This window comes from Zingiber officinale, chromosome 2B, assembly GCF_018446385.1.
Source record: "Zingiber officinale cultivar Zhangliang chromosome 2B, Zo_v1.1, whole genome shotgun sequence".
NCBI lineage: Eukaryota > Viridiplantae > Streptophyta > Magnoliopsida > Zingiberales > Zingiberaceae > Zingiber > Zingiber officinale.
This window is the reverse complement of record NC_055989.1, coordinates 44,247,816-44,274,943: the sequence shown is the minus strand read 5'-3', so window position 1 is coordinate 44,274,943 and position 27,128 is coordinate 44,247,816. Positions and strand designations below refer to the sequence as shown.

The window sequence follows — 27,128 nt, the reverse complement described above, 5'->3', positions numbered from 1 at the left end:
CTTATGTTCTTCCTCCGCAGAGGCTGATGAAGACCTGGTTCGGCTGTCGTTCTCTCTTCGTCCCTTCGGCCGGCTGATCGACATCTATGGCGTCAATCAGGAGATGGTGATCGATGGTGATATCCCCGCAGAGCTGGTTTGCTAGCAATTAGTGTCAGTTCATAGCAATCACGCATGTTGTGTGTCGCCGACTGATGGAACGAGCAGAATATTGGCATCCATGACTTGCCTTTTGCAACTTTTGGGCGACCGGCTGCCACATGTTGTACGACGTGTGTTTTGGGCTCTGGTGTTACTGTGCTCCTCTAACTTGGGGCCCCTTGGGTGGTTGATAGCTACTAGGTTGCCACTGCTCAGGTGCTCCTACGGGCTCGGCAAGCGCCTCCTTTCTTCTTGCTGCTTAGGCCTCTTCCACGTTTCTGTACACCATGGCCCTCCTAAGCAGGTGGTTAAAGTCCTCAACGGCCTCCGGATGAGTGAGCAGAAAAACTCTCCTTTGGTGGGCGAAGGCGTTCACTAATATTTCCGAAGAGACCGATGGAATATCCATGACCTAGTTGAACCGCTTGATGTAGGCCGTCAATGCCTCCTTAAGCTCTTGCTTCAAGGAAAACAGGTTAACGCTCGTCTTCTGGTAGTGGCGGCTACTAGCGAAGTGGTGCAAGAATATCACTCGGAAGTCTTTGGAGCTATGAATCGAGCTAATCGAAATTCGTCTAAACCAGCGTTGTGCTGACATGGAAAGGGTAGTGAGGAAGACCCGACACTTCACCCCGTCGGTGTACTGATAAGTGTGGCCGCGTTATCAATTCGGAGCAGCGGGGTATGATATTCGGAGCATTTCCTCTTTTTCAGCAGCGTATTCTTTCTTCAGCTGATCCCTCTGAATTTCAGCCAATAATTTTGTGCTTGCAATTTCTTGCTTGAGTCTTTCAATTTCTGCTGCTGCCCAGGTAATGTAGTTTTGCTGTTCCTGGATTAAATTAGTAGGAGTAAAAGGAACAGGAACTGACCTTTCAACTGGTGTGCTCATGTCAAAATAATTTCGGGTACACATCCCGCAGGGATAACATAGACTAATTGACTTCCCCTAGTCAAGTCTATCTCCATTGTGGCGAAAATGGCTTGATCTCCTTGCCACCGGTTCTCTCTAAAGACGACAAGTGCCAGAGTGCCTTCTTCCTGTCGGTGTAATATTTGAATACGAACTTGAATTACACCGCATACCACTTCTCTGGAGTTGATTGAAGCTTTCTGGTTGTAATTCATGCGGGATGTGTACCCGAAATTATTTTGACATGAGCATACCAGTTGAAAGGTCAGTTCCTGTTCCTTTTACTCCTACTAATTTAATCCAGGAACAGCAAAACTACATTACCTGGGCAGCAGCAGAAATTGAAAGACTCAAGCAAGAAATTGCAAGCACAAAATTATTGGCTGAAATTCAGAGGGATCAGCTGAAGAAAGAATACGCTGCTGAAAAAGAGGAAATGCTCCGAATTCAAAATGCAAACATATTAGAAGTTGATACTGAGAACGAAGAGCTTAAACTCAAGATGGATCTTCTTGAGCTGGAAAACAAAGATCTTAGAGGAAGACTGGAAAAAGGGAAAGAGGTTTTTCAAGAAGAAGAAGAAGAAATATTTGAGGAAGAAGCTCATGTTCTTATTGATTCAGGGAAAGAAAAGGTATTTTCCATAGAAGAAGCCAAGCAGCCGAAGTTAAAAACAAATGGGCTTTTTAATCTGGTAGTAGAACTCTCCATTCCGGGAATAGAAAATTTCAAAGTCAATGCTATCCTTGATACCGGAGCTACTACTTGCTGTATTGACCAGGTATCAATATCTCCTTTAGCTATTGAAGATAATACATTCATTGTCAATTTCAGTGGCATCAATTCAAGGACTTCCGCAAATAAGAAGTTGAAATATGGAAGTATGAAGATAGGGGAACATCAATTCAGAATACCCTATACCTATGCCTTTCCGTTAACATTGGGAGGAAATATTACTATGATTCTTGGCTGCAACTTTATCCGAGCTATGCATGGGGGAATTCGAATAGAAGGCAATGAGGTAACCTTCTATAAAAATATTACAACAATTCACACTCAACAGGTTGTACCTACAGCCCCGGCAATAGAAGAATTAGAGCTCGAGGAAGAAGAATACAATCAAATCCAGGAGCAGGTATGTCTGTGGCAACCTGGACAACATCTCCAAGATTTGATTTCTGAATTAACCAATACTGGTTATAATGGGAATAATCCTATGAAGTATTGGGCTTCTAATCAAGTTACTTGCAGACTAGCGATTAAGAATCCAGATTTAACAATTGAAGATAATTTTTGGTATGTTGTTCTCCAAAACAATAAAAGACATCTTTCTTTAAAATTCGTACTAGCGAATTGCAACTGTTGATCAGTTATAGCAAAATACGAAGGCATGTCTAGCGAATTGCAACTGTTGATCAGTTATAGCGACCACATGAACTGATATAGTGTCTGAATATTTGAGCCCTTAATTTTTAGAAGCTAAAAATTTGTGGTAATAAGGCGACCGGGGAACGACGGGTGGATTGCAAAAGAACAGGTCCTAACTTGGTAAAAAGGCGAGGGCGCCGAGATAAATCCAAGGGCACACCTGTGTGAGCAAGAAAGCTCTTAGAACCCTCTAAGCTGTAAGCCATAAATGGGAAAGTGAATAAAATAAAAGGGTGCAGATATAATTGTGTCTATGTCCAGACGTTGGGAGGAACATATACAAGAATGGTATACTAAATCCCATACCTCGAACCTAGAATACCTTGACTTAGCAAAGTTATAAGACCAAGTAATAGCTGCCACAGAACTACAGCTATTATAGTACATTCTGGCACAACAGTTGACCCAAAGACAGGGAAGGAAACAAAAGGAAAGGAGAGAATGGTTTTTAACTACAAGAGGCTGAATGATAATACATATAAAGATCAATACAGCCTACCTGGTATTAATACCATTATTCACAAGGTTGGAAGAAGCAAAATCTTCTCCAAATTTGATCTTAAAAGTGGCTTCCACCAAGTAGCCATGGACCCTGACTCAATATCATGGACGGCATTCTGGGTACCTGAGGGACTCTTTGAATGGTTAGTAATGCCATTCGGCTTGAAAAATGCCCCTGCAATCTTCCAGAGAAAGATGGATAACTGCTTTCGAGGTACGGAAAAATTTATAGCAGTTTACATTGATGACATCTTAGTCTTTTCAGAAACGGAGGAAGAGCATCAGGAGCATCTTAAGGTCCTTCTGAATATATGCCGAAGAAATGGGCTTATACTAAGCCCCACAAAAATGAAAATTGGCAGTTCTACAATAGAATTTTTGGGGGGCAACCATTGGAAATTCAAAGATTAAACTTCAACCTCATATTATTTCCAAGGTAGCTGACTTCAAGAAAGAAGAACTGCAAACTACTAAGGGGTTAAGATCTTGGCTAGGAATTCTTAATTACGCCCGTTCATATATCCCTAATCTGGGAAAAATTCTTGGGCCACTATATTCCAAGACATCCCCTAATGGCGAAAAGCGAATGAATGACCAAGATTGGGCTGTGGTTAATAAGGTAAAATCTATCATCAAGGATTTACCTGAATTAGCTATACCACCTGCACAGTGCTATGTGATAATCGAAGCTGACGGCTGTATGGAAGGTTGGGGAGGCATTTTAAAATGGAAACCCCAAAAATATGATCCGAAGACATCAGAATTAGTCAGTGCTTACGCAAGTGGAAAGTTTTCCCCTCTCAAATCAACCATAGATGCAGAAATTCATGCTATTATGAACAGCATGAATAGTTTTAAAATTTATTATCTTGATAAAGAAGAGCTTCTCATTCGAACAGATTGCCAAGCAATCATAAGCTTCTTCAATAAAACTGCACAGAACAAACCTTCACGAGTCCGATGGATTTCATTTACGGACTTTATTACCGGGCTGGGCATCCCTGTGCATTTCCAGCATATTGAAGGTAAGGATAATACCCTGGCTGACACTTTGTCTCGTTTGGTTTCTGTAATTACAGGCCCATGGATTCTTACAAACGAAGACGAATTGGTTCTTCAACGGTGGGAGGATACTATTACTCAACTTCAGGCCAAACCCAACAATCAGGCAACTCAACATCTGAAGAGCCTTATCACTTTTTGGCTCAATACAAAGAAGTTACCCATAGTCGAGGCCCAGGAATCTGCACTGTTCTCGAAGAAGACGCCCGAAAGCATCTTGCCGACATTGAGAAGACAGTTGCCAACCAGCTCACCCACAACCTCCTTGAGCTCAAGCTTATCCAAGATATCAAGGAGGCAGATTTCAGTATCAGATCAGAGCACCCTAAAGGACTCTACTTTAAAGATTCCCTGCCAAGGGTTACAGCTGTAAAGAATTCTTTATTCGGTGCTTTCCTTCAGCTACAAGGAGTAATCCAAGAAATGGTGGACACTCCACCATGAGAAAAGTGGAGGAGCGTGGTGAGCCGTCCCATCAAATCCAAAAGAAGATATGCCTTTATTTTGCTTTAGAAAAGAAGATTCGACTTCACATGGACTGAGCCTCGGGGAGCCGTCCAAATGAAAAAGAATCAATTAGCCTTAGCTGTAAAGAGTCTAGGCTGTGTTGTAAAGGGATAGACAAAGGAGAAGCAAAGGATACTCGTGAGTGATGATGAGGCCCACATGTGCACTCAGCTCATCCTGATCCTTCTCTTCCCTTCTCTATAAAACCCTCTAGTATACTCATTGCATAACACACACCGAGTCACGGTACAAGTTCTACTTTGAGAAGTGTTTCTTGTAAGTCTTAAGTTCTTAAGCAAGTTTTTCTGAATTCCTTTCTAAGTAATTTAGTCCTGTACTTTCTCTTTGATACATTATCTAAGTTGCTTTGAAAGAAGACGTTTCCGCCCCTTTTTGGTATCAGAGCTTAGTTCTTATGGCTGAGTAAAACCTTACTCAGGGTATTCTCAGGGGAAAGGATGGGTATGGTATATAAATTTTTGGTATGTTGTTCTCCAAAACAATAAAAGACATCTTTCTTTAAAATTCGTACTAGCGAATTGCAACTGTTGATCAGTTATAGCGAAATACGAAGGCATGTCTAGCGAATTGCAACTGTTGATCAGTTATAGCGACCACATGAACTGATATAGTGTCTGAATATTTGAGCCCTTAATTTTTAGAAGCTAAAAATTTGTGGTAATAAGGCGACCGGGGAACGACGGGTGGATTGCAAAAGAACAGGTCCTAACTTGGTAAAAAGGCGAGGGCGCCGAGATAAATCCAAGGGCACACCTGTGTGAGCAAGAAAGCTCTTAGAACCCTCTAAGCTGTAAGCCATAAATGGGAAAGTGAATAAAATAAAAGGGTGCAGATATAATTGTGTCTATGTCCAGACGTTGGGAGGAACATATACAAGAATGGTATACTATACAAATCCCAGATGGGATACCCTTGGAGAGCCAAGCGGAAGGTATAATTTTTATGTCAATTATGCCGCACCACCAACTGCTCCTTTTATTCCACCTACAAGATCCACATGGGATGATGAAGACAATAATGAAGCCAGTAATGATGACGCCAGAAATAATAAAGCGCTTCATATTGACAATAACAGCAACAATGATGAGTACCTTGAGTATCTGCAATATTTAGCTTTGCAGGATACACCAATGCCTCCCACGCATAACAATGAATTTCTAAATCCATTTGCGGAAGGTGGTGGGGAGATAGTGGCAGCTGGAACTGAAACCCCTGAACACCCAGGTATTATTAGATCTGATGATTGGGTTTCTGATTATCCTAAATTACAACAGTTACAGGAACAAATTTATTCCCAAGCGGAATCTGCTTATAGACCTCCTGCTGACACAACAATGAACCCTGTGGGATATCCTCCTAATCGAGCTCCAAAAGATGAGCCCGTAAGTCATTCAGTTCCACCTCCAAAACAAAATTTCAAAAGGCAAGATCAATCTGAATGGTGGAATCTACCCACAGCACAACAGCAGACAGGAGCAATCTTGACGCTACCTCCTCAGCTTAGTAGAATAGAGGACGTATTCTTGAGGTGGGAAGCTATAACTAAAAATATAGTTGCTTTGCAAAACTTTGCAGATCCCCAAGACAAAGCCGACTACATTGAAAATTTATTGGGAGAAACAGAGAGGTTAGCATGGATACAATGGCGTATGGCGTATCCAAATGAATACCAGGAGTTAATCAACTCTAGTGATGGAAGAAATGGCACTCAAAATATAATCTCTCAGATTAGAAGAGTGTTTATGCTAGAAGATCCATTTCAAGGATCAACGGATTTGCAGGACAGAGCATACCGAGATCTTGAAAGATTAAATTGCCAACAGGTAAAAGATCTTATCCCGTTTCTTACTGACTATATGAATCTTGCTTCCAAGACAGGAAGGCTTTTCACCGGACCAGAATTGTCTGAGAAATTTTGGCTTAAGCTTCCTGGAGAACTGGGTAGGCGAATCAAATCTGCCTTTGATGAAAAATATCAAGGGAATACTGTGGGAGTGCATCCCAGAGTAATTTTTACCTACAAATATTTGGAGGAAGAATGTAAGAAGGCAGCATTCAGTAGATCCCTTAAAGATCTGTCCTTCTGCAGTCAAATGCCCATTCCTGGGTATTACCAAGACTCTAAGAAGAAGTATGGACTTAGGCGGTCAACAACTTACAAGGGCAAACCCCATCAAACGCATGCTAGAGTAGAGAAAAAGAAGCACCTACTCAGAAACAAGAAATGCAAATGTTTTCTGTGTGGCGAAGAAGGGCACTTTGCGCGGGACTGTCCTAAAGAGTTTAAAAACACCAGAAGAGTAGCTCTTTTTGAGGGTATTGAAATTCCTGAAGACTATGAGATTATGTCTGTACAAGAAGGTGATGCACCCTCGGACGCTATATTCAGTATATCTGAAGGAGAAGATTACCAGGTGAACACCATCCTTAATCAAGAAATGTTATTTGTCTTTATAGAGCAAACAAATTCATACATGATAGGAAAAACGGAAGGATGGCAGTCAATGGTGAAGGTGTCCAAGTTACAGCATGACTGTAACCATATTTGGGAAATTAATGGAGAAATAGCATCTCCATATCAGAAGTGTTCCTGCTGTAAAAGGATCACTATGCAAAAACATCGGATGCATTGCGGTGTTTGTCAGATTACTTCATGCGAGATGTGTACCCGAAATTATTTTGACATGAGCATACCAGTTGAAAGGTCAGTTCCTGTTCCTTTTACTCCTACTAATTTAATCCAGGAACAGCAAAACTACATTACCTGGGCAGCAGCAGAAATTGAAAGACTCAAGCAAGAAATTGCAATCACAAAATTATTGGCTGAAATTCAGAGGGATCAGCTGAAGAAAGAATACGCTGCTGAAAAAGAGGAAATGCTCCGAATTCAAAATGCAAACATATTAGAAGTTGATACTGAGAACGAAGAGCTTAAACTCAAGATGGATCTTCTTGAGCTGGAAAACAAAGATCTTAGAGGAAGACTGGAAAAAGGGAAAGAGGTTTTTCAAGAAGAAGAAGAAGAAATATTTGAGGAAGAATCTCATGTTCTTATTGATTCAGGGAAAGAAAAGGTATTTTCCATAGAAGAAGCCAAGCAGCCGAAGTTAAAAACAAATGGGCTTTTTAATCTGGTAGTAGAACTCTCCATTCCGGGAATAGAAAATTTCAAAGTCAATGCTATCCTTGATACCGGAGCTACTACTTGCTGTATTGACCAGGTATCAATACCTCCTTTAGCTATTGAAGATAATACATTCATTGTCAATTTCAGTGGCATCAATTCAAGGACTTCCGCAAATAAGAAGTTGAAATATGGAAGTATGAAGATAGGGGAACATCAATTCAGAATACCCTATACCTATGCCTTTCCGTTAACATTGGGAGGAAATATTACTATGATTCTTGGCTGCAACTTTATCCGAGCTATGCATGGGGGAATTCGAATAGAAGGCAATGAGGTAACCTTCTATAAAAATATTACAACAATTCACACTCAACAGGTTGTACCTACAGCCCCGGCAATAGAAGAATTAGAGCTCGAGGAAGAAGAATACAATCAAATCCAGGAGCAGGTATGTCTGTGGCAACCTGGACAACATCTCCAAGATTTGATTTCTGAATTAACCAATACTGGTTATATTGGGAATAATCCTATGAAGTATTGGGCTTCTAATCAAGTTACTTGCAGACTAGCGATTAAGAATCCAGATTTAACAATTGAAGATAGACCTCTTAAGCATGTGACTCCTCAGATGATGGATTCTTTCCGCAACCACATAAAAGCTCTCCTTGATCTGAAAGTTATAAGACCAAGTAATAGCTGCCACAGAACTACAGCTATTATAGTACATTCTGGCACAACAGTTGACCCAAAGACAGGGAAGGAAACAAAAGGAAAGGAGAGAATGGTTTTTAACTACAAGAGGCTGAATGATAATACATATAAAGATCAATACAGCCTACCTGGTATTAATACCATTATTCACAAGGTTGGAAGAAGCAAAATCTTCTCCAAATTTGATCTTAAAAGTGGCTTCCACCAAGTAGCCATGGACCCTGACTCAATATCATGGACGGCATTCTGGGTACCTGAGGGACTCTTTGAATGGTTAGTAATGCCATTCGGCTTGAAAAATGCCCCTGCAATCTTCCAGAGAAAGATGGATAACTGCTTTCGAGGTGCGGAAAAATTTATAGCAGTTTACATTGATGACATCTTAGTCTTTTCAGAAACAGAGGAAGAACATCGGGAGCATCTTAAGGTCCTTCTGAATATATGCCGAAGAAATGGGCTTATATTAAGCCCCACAAAAATGAAAATTGGCAGTTCCACAATAGAATTTTTGGGGGCAACCATTGGAAATTCGAAGATTAGACTTCAACCACATATTATTTCCAAGGTAGCTGACTTCAAGAATGAAGAACTGCAGACTACCAAGGGGTTAAGATCTTGGTTGGGAATTCTTAATTACGCCCGTTCATATATCCCTAATTTGGACAAAAATATTACAACAATTCATACTCAACAGGTTGTACCTACAGCCCCTGCAATAGAAGAATTAGAGCTCGAGGAAGAAGAATACAATCAAATCCAGGAGCAGGTATGTCTATGGCAACCCGGACAGCATCTCCAAGATTTGATTTCTGAATTGACTAATACTGGTTATATTGGGAATAATCCTATGAAGTATTGGGCTTCTAATCAAGTTACTTGCAGACTGGCGATTAAGAATCCAGATTTAACAATTGAAGATAGACCTCTTAAACATGTGACTCCCCAGATGATGGATTCTTTCCGCAATCACATAAAAGCTCTCCTTGATCTGAAGGTTATAAGACCAAGTAATAGCTGTCACAGAACTACAGCTATTATAGTACATTCTGGTACAACAGTTGACCCTAAGACAGGGAAGGAAACAAAAGGAAAGGAGAGAATGGTTTTCAACTATAAAAGGCTGAATGATAATACATATAAAGATCAGTACAGCCTACCTGGTATTAATACCATTATTCACAAGGTTGGAAGAAGCAAAATCTTCTCCAAATTTGATCTTAAAAGTGGCTTCCACCAAGTAGCCATGGACCCTGACTCAATATCATGGACGGCATTCTGGGTACCCGAGGGACTCTTTGAATGGCTGGTGATGCCATTTGGCTTGAAAAATGCCCCTGCAATCTTCCAGAGAAAAATGGATAACTGCTTTCGAGGTACAGAAAAATTTATAGCAGTTTATATTGACGACATCTTAGTCTTTTCAGAAACGGAGGAAGAGCATCAGGAGCATCTTAAGGTCCTTCTGAATATATGCCGAAGAAATGGGCTTATACTAAGCCCCACAAAAATGAAAATTGGCAGTTCCACAATAGAATTTTTGGGGGCAACCATTGGAAATTCGAAGATTAGACTTCAACCACATATTATTTCCAAGGTAGCTGACTTCAAGAATGAAGAACTGCAGACTACCAAGGGGTTAAGATCTTGGTTGGGAATTCTTAATTACGCCCGTTCATATATCCCTAATTTGGGAAAAATTCTTGGACCACTATATTCCAAGACATCCCCTAATGGTGAAAAGCGAATGAATGGCCAAGATTGGGCCCTGGTTGATAAGGTAAAATCTATTATCAAAAATTTACCTGAATTAGCTATACCACCTGCACAGTGCTATGTGATAATTGAAGCTGACGGCTGCATGGAAGGTTGGGGAGGTGTTTTAAAATGGAAACCCCAAAAATATGATCCAAAGACAGCAGAATTAGTCAGTGCTTACGCAAGTGGAAAGTTTTCCCCTCTCAAATCAACCATAGATGCGGAGATTCATGCTATCATGAACAGCATGAATAGTTTTAAAATTTATTATCTTGATAAGGAGGAGCTTCTCATCCGAACAGATTGCCAAGCAATCATAAGCTTCTTCAATAAAACAGCACAGAACAAACCTTCAAGAGTCCGATGGATCTCATTTACGGACTTTATTACCGGGCTGGGCATTCCTGTGCATTTCCAGCATATTGAAGGTAAGGATAACACTCTGGCTGACACTTTGTCTCGTTTGGTTTCTGTAATTACAGGCCCATGGATCCTTACAAACGAAGACGAATTGGTTCTTCAACAATGGGAGGATACTATTACTCAACTCCAAGCCAAGCCCAACAATCAGGCAACTCAACATCTGAAGAGCCTTATCACTTTCTGGCTCAATACAAAGAAGTTACCCATAGTCGAGGCCCAGGAGTCTGCACTGTTCTCGAAGAAGACGCCAGGAAGCATCTTGCCGACATCGAGAAGACCGTTGCCAACCAACTTATCCATAACATCCTTGAGCTCAAGCTTATCCAAGATATCAAGGAGGCAGATTTCAGTATCAGATCTAAGCATCCTAAAGGACTCTACTTTAAAGATTCCCTGCCAAGGGTTACGGCTGTAAAGAGTTCTTTATTCGGTGCTTTCCTTCAGCTACAAGGAGTAATCCAAGAAATGGTGGACACTCCACCATGAGAAAAAGAATGAAGGAGCGTGGTGAGCCGTCCCATCAAATCCAAAAGAAGATATGCCTTTATTTTGCTTTAGAAAAGAAGATTCGACTTCACATGGACTGAGCCTCGGGGAGCCGTCCAAATGAAAAAGAATCAATTAGCCTTAGCTGTAAAGAGTCTAGGCTGTGTTGTAAAGGGATAGACAAAGGAAAAGCAAAGGATACTCGTGAGTGATGATGAGGCCCACATGTGCACTCAGCTCATCCTGATCCTTCTCTTCCCTTCTCTATAAAACCCTCTAGTATACTCATTGCAGAACACACACCGAGTCACGGTACAAGTTCTACTTTGAGAAGTGTTTCTTGTAAGTCTTAAGTTCTTAAGCAAGTTTTTCTGAATTCCTTTCTAAGTAATTTAGTCCTGTACTTTCTCTTTGATACATTATCTAAGTTTCTTTGAAAGAAGACGTTTCCGCCCCTTTTTGGTATCAGAGCTTAGTTCTTATAGCTGAGTAAAACCTTACTCAGGGTATTCTCAGGGGAAAGGATGGGTATGGTATATAAATTTTTGGTATGTTGTTCTCCAAAACAATAAAAGACATCTTTCTTTAAAATTCGTACTAGCGAATTGCAACTGTTGATCAGTTATAGCGAAATACGAAGGCATGCCTAGCGAATTGCAACTGTTGATCAGTTATAGCGACCACATGAACTGATATAGTGTCTGAATATTTGAGCCCTTAATTTTTAGAAGCTAAAAATTTGTGGTAATAAGGCGACCGGGGAACGACGGGTGGATTGCAAAAGAACAGGTCCTAACTTGGTAAAAAGGCGAGGGCGCCGAGATAAATCCAAGGGCACACCTGTGTGAGCAAGAAAGCTCTTAGAACCCTCTAAGCTGTAAGCCATAAATGGGAAAGTGAATAAAATAAAAGGGTGCAGATATAATTGTGTCTATGTCCAGACGTTGGGAGGAACATATACAAGAATGGTATACTAAATCCCATACCTCGAACCTAGAATACCTTGACTTAGCAAAAACAGAGAGTCAGCCAACTCAAAGAGAATTAGCTCATAATATCTCAGTAGTATACGATAGAGTTTGTTTATCTTGTAGAGTGCATCTCAAAAACTTTAAACAAATACAAGAGCAATTGGACGAGTTAAAGGGTGAGAATAAAAAGCTCAGTGAGGCTTTGAAAAACCTTACTAACGAGGTACTCAGTAACAAACCATTAACTAAGAGGCAATTGGAGGACCTTCTTAGAAAAACAACTGAGCAGCCTAAGCTTATTGAGCAACAAGCTCTTAAGCTATCTGAAGAGTTAAAACAAAAGGTAGATAGGGTAGAAGCCCTACTACACAAAGTCGAAGGTTGGGTATTTTCATGAGTTTTATAAACACAAAAGCTACAAATTCATATAAAGAGGCACTTCAGGCCACTGAAGGCATTGAATCCCCAGCAGTAGGCTTTTGTAAACCTTCTGACTATAAAGGAGGTATTAGCAGTAATAATATCTTGATTAAACAGGCTAATACACAGATTCAGCTTTTAGTTTCAATACTTGAAAAGCTAGAATCTCTTGAAGAAAGGGTTAAAAAGCTTGAAGCAAAAGAAGTTCGAGTCCAGCCAACCCTACCAGACGAAGTTATTAAAAATCTTTCAGAAAGGATCCAGGCTATTTCTCTCCAAGAAAAGCCAAAAGAATCCAAAGGCAAGTTAAGAGTCTTTACAGACCCATTTCAAATTCTGAAAGAAGAACAGGCTAAGGCAGCAAAGAAGTGATGGCCACGTCAAGCAGAAATCCCCCCGTTACAGCAATTACGAGAACGGAAGGGGCACCACTGTTTGAAGATCAAGTGCGTGAAGACAAACAGAAGGAGGTAATTTCACCTTTAGCAATTAAAACTGTTCCGGAAGAAAAATTATTAGCAATACAAGCTAAAGCGCGACAATATGCTGTGGAGCAACATAAGTTCCGAGAAGAAGAGGCCTATTTAGATCTATTAGCTGAAAATGATTCATTTGAGCGAAGTTTTGCCATTTCTCGAAGACAGCTACGAGATTCACGAGAATACCGGCGACAATTACAAGCTGAATTAGATGCACTAAAGGCTCCTAAAGATACCTCTTCAACCAGAGCATCTACCTCATCAACACAGTTCTTATGTGTTTTCTCCAATGAAGAAACTACAAATAGCAGATGGGAACCCTTGGGGCAGCCAGATACAAATCCCAGATGGGATACCCTTGGAGAGCCAAGCGGAAGGTATAATTTTTATGTCAATTATGCCACACCACCAACTGCTCCTTTTATTCCACCTACAAGATCCACATGGGATGATGAAGACAATAATGAAGCCAGTAATGATGACGCCAGAAATAATAAAGCGCTTCATATTGACAATAACAGCAACAATGATGAGTACCTTGAGTATCTGCAATATTTAGCTTTGCAGGATACACCAATGCCTCCCACGCATAACAATGAATTTCTAAATCCATTTGCGGAAGGTGGTGGGGAGATAGTGGCAGCTGGAACTGAAACCCCTGAACACCCAGGTATTATTAGATCTGATGATTGGGTTTCTGATTATCCTAAATTACAACAGCTGCAGGAACAAATTTATTCCCAAGCGGAATCTGCTTATAGACCTCCTGCTGACACAACAATGAACCCTGTGGGATATCCTCCTAATCGAGCTCCAAAAGATGAGCCCGTAAGTCATTCAGTTCCACCTCCAAAACAAAATTTCAAAAGGCAAGATCAATCTGAATGGTGGAATCTACCCACAGCACAACAGCAGACAGGAGCAATCTTGACGCTACCTCCTCATCTTAGTAGAATAGAGGACGTATTCTTGAGGTGGGAAGCTATAACTAAAAATATAGTTGCTTTGCAAAACTTTGCAGATCCCCAAGACAAAGCCGACTACATTGAAAATTTATTGGGAGAAACAGAAAGGCTAACTTGGATACAGTGGCGTATGGCGTATCCAAATGAATATCAGGAGTTGATCAACTCCAGTGATGGGAGAAACGGCACTCAAAATATAATCTCTCAGATTAGAAGAGTATTTATGCTAGAAGATCCGTTTCAAGGATCAACGGATATGCAAGATAGAGCATATCGAGATCTTGAAAGATTAAATTGCCAACAGGTAAAAGATCTTATCCCGTTTCTTACTGACTATATGAATCTTGCTTCCAAGACAGGAAGGCTTTTCACCGGACCAGAATTGTCTGAGAAATTTTGGCTTAAGCTTCCTGGAGAACTGGGTAGGCGAATCAAATCTGCCTTTGATGAAAAATATCAAGGGAATACTGTGGGAGTGCATCCCAGAGTAATTTTCACCTACAAGTACTTGGAGGAAGAATGTAAGAAGGCGGCATTCAGCAGATCCCTTAAAGATTTGTCCTTCTGCAGTCAAATGCCCATTCCTGGGTATTACCAAGACTCTAAGAAGAAGTATGGACTTAGGCAGTCAACAACTTACAAGGGCAAACCCCATCAAACGCATGCTAGAGTAGAGAAAAAGAAGCACCTACTCAGAAACAAGAAATGCAAATGTTTTCTGTGTGGCGAAGAAGGGCACTTTGCGCGGGACTGTCCTAAAGAGTTTAAAAACACCAGAAGAGTAGCTCTTTTTGAGGGTATTGAAATTCCTGAAGACTATGAGCCTTCTTACATTCTTCCTCCAAGTACTTGTAGGTGAAAATTACTCTGGGATGCACTCCCACAGTATTCCCTTGATATTTTTCATCAAAGGCAGATTTGATTCGCCTACCCAGTTCTCCAGGAAGCTTAAGCCAAAATTTCTCAGACAATTCTGGTCCGGTGAAAAGCCTTCCTGTCTTGGAAGCAAGATTCATATAGTCAGTAAGAAACGGGATAAGATCTTTTACCTGTTGGCAATTTAATCTTTCAAGATCTCGATATGCTCTATCTTGCATATCCGTTGATCCTTGAAACGGATCTTCTAGCATAAATACTCTTCTAATCTGAGAGATTATATTTTGAGTGTCGTTTCTCCCATCACTGGAGTTGATCAACTCCTGATATTCATTTGGATACGCCATACGCCACTGTATCCAAGTTAGCCTTTCTGTTTCTCCCAATAAATTTTCAATGTAGTCGGCTTTGTCTTGGGGATCTGCAAAGTTTTGCAAAGCAACTATATTTTTAGTTATAGCTTCCCACCTCAAGAATACGTCCTCTATTCTACTAAGATGAGGAGGTAGCGTCAAGATTGCTCCTGTCTGCTGTTGTGCTGTGGGTAGATTCCACCATTCAGATTGATCTTGCCTTTTGAAATTTTGTTTTGGAGGTGGAACTGAATGACTTACGGGCTCATCTTTTGGAGCTCGATTAGGAGGATATCCCACAGGGTTCATTGTTGTGTCAGCAGGAGGTCTATAAGCAGATTCCGCTTGGGAATAAATTTGTTCCTGCAGCTGTTGTAATTTAGGATAATCAGAAACCCAATCATCAGATCTAATAATACCTGGGTGTTCAGGGGTTTCAGTTCCAGCTGCCACTATCTCCCCACCACCTTCCGCAAATGGATTTAGAAATTCATTGTTATGCGTGGGAGGCATTGGTGTATCCTGCAAAGCTAAATATTGCAGATACTCAAGGTACTCATCATTGTTGCTGTTATTGTCAATATGAAGCGCTTTATTATTTCTGGCGTCATCATTACTGGCTTCATTATTGTCTTCATCATCCCATGTGGATCTTGTAGGTGGAATAAAAGGAGCAGTTGGTGGTGCGGCATAATTGACTCCTCCTTTGTTAAAGTCGTCGTGGTGAGTCATCCAGCGTCCTCCATCTTCGTGTTTTGGATGTAGGCTACATCACCAATATGATCCTGTCTGAAAATCGTGGAGATGGCAAATTGGAGATGTGGCTGATGCGTTGACTGGATGTAGACTCCGCTCCGCTCTGCAACACAAAAATGTCAGTGTTGAGCCAGGGAAGGGGTCCCAACATTGACCCTCCAACGCTCAAGTCAGTCACCAGAAAGAGGAAAAAGATGGAGCAATAGTAGACACAGGAGTGAATAGTGAATAACGCGTATCTCTGTCGGTGTATAGACCCCCTTTATATAGTGCCTTGGTGGGCGATGTGCCCGCTTCTCAAGGCGTGGGCACATTCTCCAATTGGTCGTGGGCATATTCTCCAATTTATCCTATGAAAGGATATGTCAGGAAAGTGCCTCTGACACCCTACCTTAACAAAGCATGCATTTCCCTAACAAGACAGTAGAAGTTTCCATCGTACGATCTGCCTGTTGTCAATGTCTCGTGTCAGCGACACTATCTCCCAAAAAGATATTGAGAGATACGTCAAGGATCCCGCTGCTCGATCGAGCGAGGAAGCCACTCCGATGGGGACACCTCCGCTCGATCAGCATTGGTTGCTCTTCCTTGCGATAACTGGGTGCAGTGGCTCGGTTATGCCCGATTAGACTAACACTCCGATCGTCCTAACGCTCCTCTGCTCCGTAACGAGCGCCTGATGATCTCGGCTGCTCGAGCGTTCTTTTTGGACCAAACCTTTGTCAGTCAAGCGATTCATACCCGATCGACCACTGCAGGAGAGCTCCGCCTGGCCCCTCTTCGGTGAGCCCCTTGGTTCTCTGACGTTGACCTCCTTGACTTTGACTTTCACATTGATTGTTATCTCCGTCCTTTGACCCGCACTTAATGGGTCCCGTTATCACCCCATCAATGAAATTTCAAATGTGAATTGTAAGATTTAGACAAAAATAAAGATATAATATGTTAAAAAAATAATTCTATCTTATTCAAGATAGCTGTAAAATCTAAAAATATTAAAAATAATATAATATTTCATTTAATAGCATAATAGTATAGATGGAGTAACATTATGCTAATTCATAACAAAATATACGGCTTCATATCATCCATTATCATTGACTTTGAGATTCCAATCTATTGAAGCTTTATAGTTAAATATAAATTATATTACTCCTTTTCTTCTTTTTTTTAATGAATTTGGTTTAATTTCGATTATGTTAGAATTAATTTAATTTCTTAATGAGATTTCCTTTTAGATGGTTAGATTTCAACGAAATTTCTTACTTATTTTTAAAATGGTATAAGGTTTGTATAAGCTAAATCTTCATGCTTCTTCATTTCAAGAATTGTATCATTTTAAAAAACATAATTGTAAGGTATCGTATAGTATGAATAATGAATCCTATGATTCAAACTACACAAAGTGCATAAGAATAATTATTCACCATACACCTACCTTTTTAACTAGTTTCATTATAGTTCCTATTGCTTCCCAAACATGTTATGTTAACTTGGCTAATTAAGAAAGACTGATGGTTTGTTAAATGTACACTTCATACGCACAACATCAACCTTAGTGGATTATCATCCCAGTCACATTATTCCTTTTGATAAGAGTAGAACTCCAACTCCTCACAGAAATTAGTATTTTTTTATACTAATTTTTAGATGATATTTATTTAATTGACAGAAGAGGAGCCTTGACGCAACGGTAAAATTGTTGTCATTTGACCAAAAGATCACGGGTTCGAATCCTGAAAACAGCCTCTTGCAAAAAGCAGGGTAAGGCTGCGTACAATGGATCCTTCCACGGGACCCCGCATGACGGAAGCTTCGTGCACCAGACTGCATGCCTTTTTTTTTATTATTTATTTAATTTGCAAAGTTACTACAAATTACATTACAAAATGTGAATGTGAATGCTATACAAACCTAAATAGACCTAGACTTGTGAACATTGTTTTCAAACACGTACATGCTCAAAAAAAAAAGTTTAGAATCACATTAGATGAAAAATAAATGGCAAAGTGCAACCAATAAACCCAAATTATGTTGGTAGGATACGAAGTCTCAGTAGGATACACATTGACATATTGGTCTAAGGAGGGACTATTGATATTCAAATTGAATTAAGATATTAAATGACACCATTTGCTAAGACTCTAAATGTCTCTTTCCTATGCTTCATCTCCTTACTTCTTCAATTCCAATCCATTCCCGACACCATGAATCAAAACAATATCTTTCCATCAATTCCAATCCATTCCCGACACCTTGATTAGATCGAAGCTTCGACACACTTCTAAATTTTGAACCTTGATTTCACCATGTTTTAATAATATATAATTAACATAAATAGTAACTAATAAAATTAACTAGATAACTATTGAGGTTATATTGAAGTTATAGATCATTAAATTAGTAATTCAATTAAAGCTCTAATAAATACCTTAAAATTACAATTGTAAAGTTGATGATTATTACTAGAGGAAAAAACCATTTACTCTGACCACACACATTGCCCACCAAAACAATTACTTTAAGATTCCCTATCTTAACCATACTTGAAAAACATGGAGAATATTTGTTGACCTATACCTACAAGACATGGAGAATCTCATTCAATGTCATCCAATAAAAGTGGGCAATGCTGGTACACTTAAAGAATGCTGTACTAACACAACGTTGGCTTCTGTTTGTGGGTGGAATGGCAAGTTTGATTGTGCCAACCCAAATAGCATAAGATTCCAATCCTTGAATGAGATGGTACACCAAAGATTTCATTTGAGAAGTTTATAAACAGAATAATTATTTCTCAAAGGGAAATGAAGTGGAAAATACCATCTAAATGAATACTATAGAACTGAAATTTCATTTATTCAAAATGGTACTTTGCATCATTTTACATACCTTCTTCACAACTCCTAAATCTTCACTGACCTGGAGAGGAGCTCACATTAGATAACACAAAGCAGTGCATGCAAGATAATCCATATAAATCTAAATTAACTCCAGAGAAAATTGTTGATTAGGTGACCATGGATTTGTACTAAGAATATAGAAATTAATTCTTCAGAAAAATTTTTCCCTAAAATATATATAATGAACACAAGATGAACAAAAGAGATGTTTGAATTGCAAGAAATTTTCATAATGACATCCTGGAGAAAAGAGACTAATATGGATGGCACTTGATTCATTTTTCATACTTTGACTTTATGGAAATCAATCATCTCAATTTCAAAGTGAAGTTCGTCATTCTTGGGGAAGGTCTCCGAGACCGTAAGTGGACAATCCTCCTCAGTATAGTGTATCTCAGGTTTCATTTTGAACTGCAAACAAATAAAATAGATATCAAAGTTTAGAAAAATAAGGGGCATTGCATTCTTATCAGAGCCAAACGAAATGGTGAAAATAGATTAGAGCTTCCGCTAACAAGAAGGAATTGCATGGAATGGAACACAGCCAAACAAAAAAGAAACTAGTAAGATGTACCAGGATCTTATGAGAGAATACTTGTGATAAAAAAACACCGACATGCTTACATACCACAACCTTCCAACTAAACAGAAGCAATGACAAAACCACATGCTTAACTTTAGTAAAACATGAGCTGGTGATAGTTTTTTGAAATGTTTGAAGAAAGCCACATGGTTATCTTCTGTACAATAAATAGTAGACTGAAATTACTGGCACAAGATGCAGAGATTTCATAGCACATAAGAGGAAGAAACAAGTGAGTATCATGTTTGCAAAAAACCCAAGGAAACTATAAGAAAAGACTTAAACACGACTTATAGAGCTCTCTATTCATTTTAGGGAGCTAATGAGAGGCCAAGTTTACTCATCCAGGTCAGTTCTTAGTAGGGAAGTTAAAATTCATTATTGAATATTCTCAAAAATGGAAAAGATTGTTCAAAAGCATATCTTTAAAAACAAATGCTGAGTGACTTTAGATAAATAAACGAAAGAGCAGATGACCTCAGCATGAAATAACAATGAACCATAGCCAACCAAGAGGAGTTACCATTGCTACTTCACCCTTTGTCATAGTAGGAATTCCTTCAACAAAGCCCAGAATCATCTTGCTTTTCCCCAAAACATTTCTTATAGGATTGTCTTTGCCTATTATGTCAAACAAAAATGAAGCATAAAATTTTTCTTAGATACTAGAACGTTGTTGTCCAATAAAGATTATTAACAAACGTGCATAATAACAAATATTCAACACACTCAAGAAAGCATAACAGAAGTCAACTTTAATATGTTGTTATATGTTGTGAAAAAGAACTAAGAGAAACTTTTCTCTTGAACCTTTTCACTTGATCAGCCTCTTTGAGTCATTGTACATTTTCCCTTTAGAATAACTAATTGGTAAGATGAAGATGACCTACGTTGTGTTTGGACCGAGGTTTGGAATTTCATTTTGTGTCGGTGAACAGAGGTAAAATATTTCATTCCACCTGTCAACCAACATGCGAATTATCCTAAGACGATAATACTTGAGAAGCTTTCATGATGACGACAACAGAATCAGAGGCTCCCCTTGGGGCACATGCTTCCGCAATGAGGTATGAAGCTTATCTTGAGCACCTGAGCCTTCAGCGACAATGGTGATACAGCACGAGGCAAGGCAACAATGAAGTAAAGGCTAAGGTTTGGCATCTTGATTCTCTTCTTCCTCTTCTCATTGATTCCCTCCTCGTGGGTATCTCCAACACCACATCTCGGCACTATCGGTATCAAATTGACACATCTTGCTCTAGTCATAGACCAAAATATTAGCTCAAAGTAAAATTTCAAAGCTTGATTTGGTCTGCAACCAGATATGTAATAGATAAAAGGAAACAGCCTTTTGATTGCTTAAACATAGTGCAAAATTATTGCAAGCTTTCTGAGGAAGACCAACAAACAATCCAGGTTCAGAAACCTAATTTCTCTTGATAGGAAAAAGGTGTAAATATTTTTGAATGACTAGAAAGTAGTGATAGCAATGGGCCGGGTTCAAATTGGATTCCATATTCTCCGTCCCCATACCCATCGAGGATCGGATATTTATCCTCATACTCATTAAGGGATCAACTATCTTCTATACTAACAATTTTTCTTCTTTCCATCCAACTATCATTATTCAACAAAAGCATATTAGAATTAACATCATATATATATATATAATTAAAAAAAATAGATTAAATATCTATATAGCCTACTCCTAACATCAACAAAAATAGTTAGTGAGTTTTGGAAAAAAAAATCTTTAATATATACATATTATTTAATCAAGTATTCGAGTCGGATGTCGGATATCAGATATCAGTAGTCCCTCTGTACCCTCCTCCATTTGGCTCTGCTATCGGATATTCTGTCGGATTCGAAGAAAATTGTCATCCCTAGAAGCATGGCTGTTTTTTCACCAATTATCTATTGTGAGAAGCAAGATATTCCAAACTCAAACTGTCAAAGAAACAAAATAAGTGAACACACAAGTACTCAACTATGTTTCTCATGATAAGAGATGTAAGAGCTGAAAATGTTGAGCTAAGTCACTCTAAAATCCCATGTTGTATCCTGAACCAGAAACAGCTGACTTGATAAAAGTGTTTTGGTCGTGTTACTAGGGTTCAAGAGTCTAAAATATTTTATCAGCAACCATCAGAATTTAAAATGTTTTTCAAACTGGCATTATACCTTAAATTGATAGTGATGGGTACTTGACGGACGCATAGGTAACTGTGTAGTACAAGTGTAAAGGCCACACTTACTGATATATTTAAGTTTCAGATAGCTAAGACAAAGTATCTTTAAAAAAATCATGAACGTAGTGATTATAGATATAACTTGCATGGCAAACAAACAACAGAAGTATCCAGCTAGATGCAACAAATTGAACTCATCTACTTCCAAACTATATAAGAGACAAATCAAAATGAACATCAGCCACAACAACTTTCATAAGTTAATCTGAGAGTGGAAACAATACGTCAAGGCTACTTTGGGCATTTTCTGAACAGAATCAACAATATTAGACTGGAAAACAAGGAGTCATGCCATCCTATAAAGGAACCACGTTAGAAAATAGCAATCTTTCATGCAGCTAAAAAGGCATCAATCAAATGCCAACCACAGAACTAAAAACAACAAGCATAACAAAGGGTATGAATTTCATAATTTTGTGTAACATTCAGGTAGAGAAACCAAAAAATGGAAACAAGGTCAAAAAATGAAAAGTTCAGAAAATAATGAAGCAGATTTAACTTCCTTTGCTGAAGAGAACAAGACAAATATTTATTTACTACACTAAGTATTCACCTCCATGTTCTGATCTAGTTGAATCAACAATGATGCCATCTAGAGTTCTGGTGGTGCAGTGGAATATTGCCTGCAACATAATTATTATGTTTTTGTATAATAAGGAAAATTTGTTGCAAATAGTTGCTTGAGACTTTCCTATCAATACAAGAGAACTGAGTAAAGATAAGTACTTACCATTTATGTAACAGAATAATATGTATTTCAAATGTATAGCTTGGAAAATAAAAGTCATAGATCTAAGTATGCATGATGCAATCAAATATCAATCTAGAATAAAAAAAGGTATAATGGTTAGTGGTACCTGATCTCCATCTGCAGGCTTTGCTTTGCCATCTCCTGATCTGATAATTGCTTTCATCAAACATCCAGGAGTAATTTTTTTTCTCCTATTAAGTAGAAAATATGAAGTCAGTTACCACAAGAACTCAGTGACATCCAAATGAGACTCTTTAGGATACAACAACAACCAAGTCTTATCCCACTAGGTGGGGCCGGCTATATGGATCCTTCTACACCATTGGACTCTATCCTTTACTATATCATCATCGATATTTAAATAAATTTTATCTTATTTTATTGTTACTAACCAAATGTTTTATGGTCTTCCTCTTCATCTTTCTCGTTTAATGTACATATTTGTCATAGTTTCACATTGTCTAATAGTTGTCTAAGTACATATATGTACCATCTTAAACGTAACTCCCAAGTTTTCCTCAATAGCTGCAACCCCGATTGTCTAAGTACATGTCTAAGGACATTTCTTATCTTGTCCATCCTCATATGTCCACACACCTACCTTAACATCCTCATCTCTACAACTTTTATCTTTAGCTTATGTACTCGAGTCATAACCTAGCAAGTGTATCCGTCATTTTGTAAAATTTCCCTTTAAATTTTAAAAGTACTTTACGATCACATAGAACACCGACGCTCTCCATTTCAACCATCTATTTTGCATAAAACATCTCTCGCTTTAGCTACTCTATAAATATCTCTTTCCCCTTCTTTTGTATCCCGTTGTCGTTATTCTTAACTTCATTCATAGCTTTTTTCGGCCTCTTCGGCCTCTTTTTCTGCTACTATATACTTTTTATGTTTTCTTCATTTTTACAAGTGTATAATCCTTATAGACTATTCGTTTTGCCTTTATCTCATATTTTCTCATTCCACCATCAAAACTATTTACTTGGTAGTGTGCATCCTTTGACTCACTAAGTAGTCTTGGCTACCATTTTTAATTTTAATGACCGCTTATCACATGTTGTATTAGTCACCATATATTTAATACCTGTACTCCTACCCACTTCTTATATATATCTTATTTTCCATCCTTTAACTTCCAACACTAAATTCTAGGAGTCGTGCACATTTTTCTACTATTAATTTATGTTGGGTTGTTAAATGAGACTATCTAAGATACGAAATTAATTTAATCCTTATTAGAAATGTTAGAAAATTCAAATAAAAGAGCAGATGTTATTTCCATTTTTGGCTTCACATCTCTGGCCATGCAAACTTGGAAGGAGAATGCAAAAATAGCATCCTAAGATTTAGATAAAAGCACATGCATACTGTGTGAAAACAATGGACACTAGCCATGGTGGAGTCAAGTTCAAGAGAGTGGTGTCAATTGACACAAAAGAACCCTTGAATATGCCATATGATGATGAAACAAAAACATTATGTTTCATCTATTTCAAACATGTTGACACCATTTGCTCAAAAAACTAACACCAAAAAAAGGACAACAACTAGCATAGTATAGTAAGCATTTGTTATCAAATTTAACAGTTGGTTATACATGATAAGTTTGCATGATCAAAAATGAATAGAGGTCAAATTTCAATAATCGTACCTTAATTATATTTTTTACAATCAAACTATTGTTATAAAATCAAGATAGTCAAATTTATTCAATCAATCGAACTGAATTCACCTAGTCATTTTAGATGATCTATTGGATTGGTTAGATTAAACTAGATAGTCATTATTCAATTAGCATGGCCAACTCAATCGACTAAATCAAATAGATACAAGTTTTGATCAATCATTTTTAAATAATAAAATACATTTTAATTTGTTTAATTATTTTTAATATATAATTGCATCTAGGAATTAAACTTTGTTGGATTGGATTGGATTTTTAGGAAAAAAACAGACCTAAACTGAAGAGTTAAGAGTATCAAGATACCTAATCAAAAGAGTTAAGGATACGAAAGAAAATCCAACCTGAAGCTCAAGCTTTAAATTTCGTAAAAAAAAATGAATATTTTTTCTAGTTGCTTCAGGTCAAGTTTCCTATTGTTTTGGGTTTTCATGATTTCTGGGCTTTTAAAGCATTTTAAAATTCTTTTGGTTTCAAACAATAAGTGAAATACATGGTTCTAAATTGTAAGCATATGAAAGGATTTTGATTTATGGTAGATGATAAATATTATATGCTTCTTATAATATATCTACATATATATAAAATATACCCTTTTGACATTACAAAATGAAATGGCATAAAAATGGAATATATATTGAAGACTGGTTCTGGCTCAGAATTTTTTTTTAAGAACTCGAAATCCATCTGAAGCTATAAATTCAACATAATTGAAATTCATAACGTAAACCAGAACTAGGAAATAATTGATATTTTTGATTGGCTTCATTCGATTTGTCAGGTCAAGTCAGATATGCCAAATTTTTGTCCACCTTTATGTACCCACTTAGAATATTTTCTTGCTCCATCGCTATACCATGGTACATCTTCTAATATAGTAAAAAAGGTGCATATCGCACAACTATGTAAACTTTCAAATAAGACTGAGCAATCTTTTCTGATGTTGTTGAGTTGTACAAAATAAACATAAGGATATGGAAATAAGGGTTATTCCTTGGCAAGCTTCAAAATCTTGAGATGCGCCGAAGCTTCAATTTTTGCCTAATATCATGTAGTGCAAGTGACGAATTGGAGATGAAAGGAGTAAGGAGACAAAAAAAGAAAAAAAGAAAAACACAACTATATACTTAAATTTAAATTTTGTTTTCCACTTGGAATGATACAATTTTGCCATTTTCCATTATTGTAGGGAGACAAGCTAAAAAGAATAATAACATAATCTTAATTCATCTTAATTTGTATTGTATCATACTAAGAGGTGTTAAATATTGGCATGAAACAATACTTATCGACATGATTGACACAACACATAAAATCTTGTCCGTACTAAGTAACATCTAGTAGTATCGAGTTTTAATAATTTATCATAATGATACATTTTGATCATTTTGTCTGACACGGTATGAGATTTTAAACAATGTTCCTTGGAATGTAGTTTCATCACTTCTACTATGACCGGGCAAGCTATTGCTCGGATAACTTAAGAAAGAATTTAACATATAAAATGATATCATGGCATCATATGTCTACCTTGTAGAAAGAAACATATCAATTGAAATTATTATACTAGGAGAACATTTGTATCATTTTAATGCATCAGACATCTACCTTGTAGAAAGTAAGTATGAATTAAAATTATTGTGTTATCATTCTAACACATAAAATGACATCATGGCATTAGACGTCTTTCTCGTAGAAAGAAATATATCAATTGAAATTATTGTACTATGGCAATAATTTCATAACTAACTACGTAGCAAGCAGTGCTCTCTTTGCTTCAAACATTTTTACTAGAAAACACAAATAACTAAACACCAACAATGAGCAATAAAATTTTTGGTTGAGTATAAATTTGATTCTGAAAATGGCATAACCATGCATAGATACTTTAGGGTCTCAGGTGTAATACAGGATACTGAGACAGTACTTCCTACAATAAGAAATTGTGACCTAAAAAAGTTTGGAATGGTAAGGGAAACCTCTTCTCCAACTCCTCCTCAGCTTTCTTCTTCTTCGTGGGTGCATGCTCTGCTTCCAAGGACTTGTCGACCACCATTTCTCTGCTATGCACTTTGAAAATTGCCCCTGAAAAGATTCTCCTTCTTATGACTGGATACTGATGCTGCAAAGGGATTCGAGGAAGGCAGAGACCGTGATGCTCGCTATATCTACGATTCTCGTTCTTGACAACAACTTGATCCCCAACAACAACAACAACAACAAAGAAACGATTGATCAATCCCCAGACCTCCCCAATAAAAACACAAGCTCCTACAGAAGAGAGCGATCCTGAAGAGGAGAATCGAGCGCCAGCGAAGAAGGGGAATCGCCCGATCCAGTGAAAGAAGAATCGCAGGGAAAAAGAGAGAAACTCGCGTTGAGGGAGGGCGGAGGATAGCGCAGCTCTTCGGGAACTAGTGAAGATCGAAACCGAAGGGATCTCCGGCGCAGAAACAGAGGCACAAACCTATAGAGCTAAATTCCAAAGCCCTGCTAGCTTGAATTTTTTAACATATTAAAATAAGGTAAAAAAAATCTCAGATGATAATTAAATTTTACTTAGTCCAAATATTTATTCTTACCCTAATTAAATATAATAAATATCAATTTATTTAATTATTTTCTTATTTTATAAGTAAAAATATTTAAAAGGAATATAATTTTTTTTAAATTCGGGACATTTAAATTAGAATTTAATATATTTTTTATTAAATTTACTATGACTTTTTTTAATTGATGAATCGATTAGGAGTCCTATCAATCGATTGATTTAGATTGAATTGATTAATCAATCGATTAGTTAGACGAAAAAAAATCATACACTATATTCTAATTTAAATGTGTTAAATTTAAAAAGAATTATATTTTATTTTAAATTTTTCTCCTTATAAAAAATGAAAGGTAATTATATAAATCGATACGTATAAGTGAATTGAAGTAAATAAAAATTTACATACTAGAATGAATGAGAATAAATCTTTTCTTACATGGGTACGGTAAAGAAAGAATAGTTTGTTATTAGTGAATTTTAAATCATTTTTCAATGAATTTATG

At 37.8% G+C, this 27,128-nt stretch overlaps 1 protein-coding gene across 1 annotated transcript in view; it reads right to left on the bottom strand.

Annotated features, from left to right (window-relative positions):
• LOC122045622 (peptidyl-prolyl cis-trans isomerase PASTICCINO1) overlaps positions 1-26,543 on the bottom strand; it is a 114,203-nt gene extending 87,660 nt beyond the window's left edge. The window contains exons 1-6 of the mRNA XM_042605923.1: positions 26,054-26,543; positions 22,491-22,575; positions 22,187-22,256; positions 19,905-20,002; positions 19,087-19,209; positions 18,788-18,817 (exon numbers count right to left, since the gene is read on the bottom strand). Of these exons, the coding sequence (XP_042461857.1) occupies positions 18,788-18,817; positions 19,087-19,209; positions 19,905-20,002; positions 22,187-22,256; positions 22,491-22,575; positions 26,054-26,130 (483 nt within the window). The 5' untranslated portion in view covers positions 26,131-26,543. The remainder of the gene's footprint in view (positions 1-18,787; positions 18,818-19,086; positions 19,210-19,904; positions 20,003-22,186; positions 22,257-22,490; positions 22,576-26,053) is intronic.
• Between the last annotated feature and the right edge of the window lie 585 nt (positions 26,544-27,128).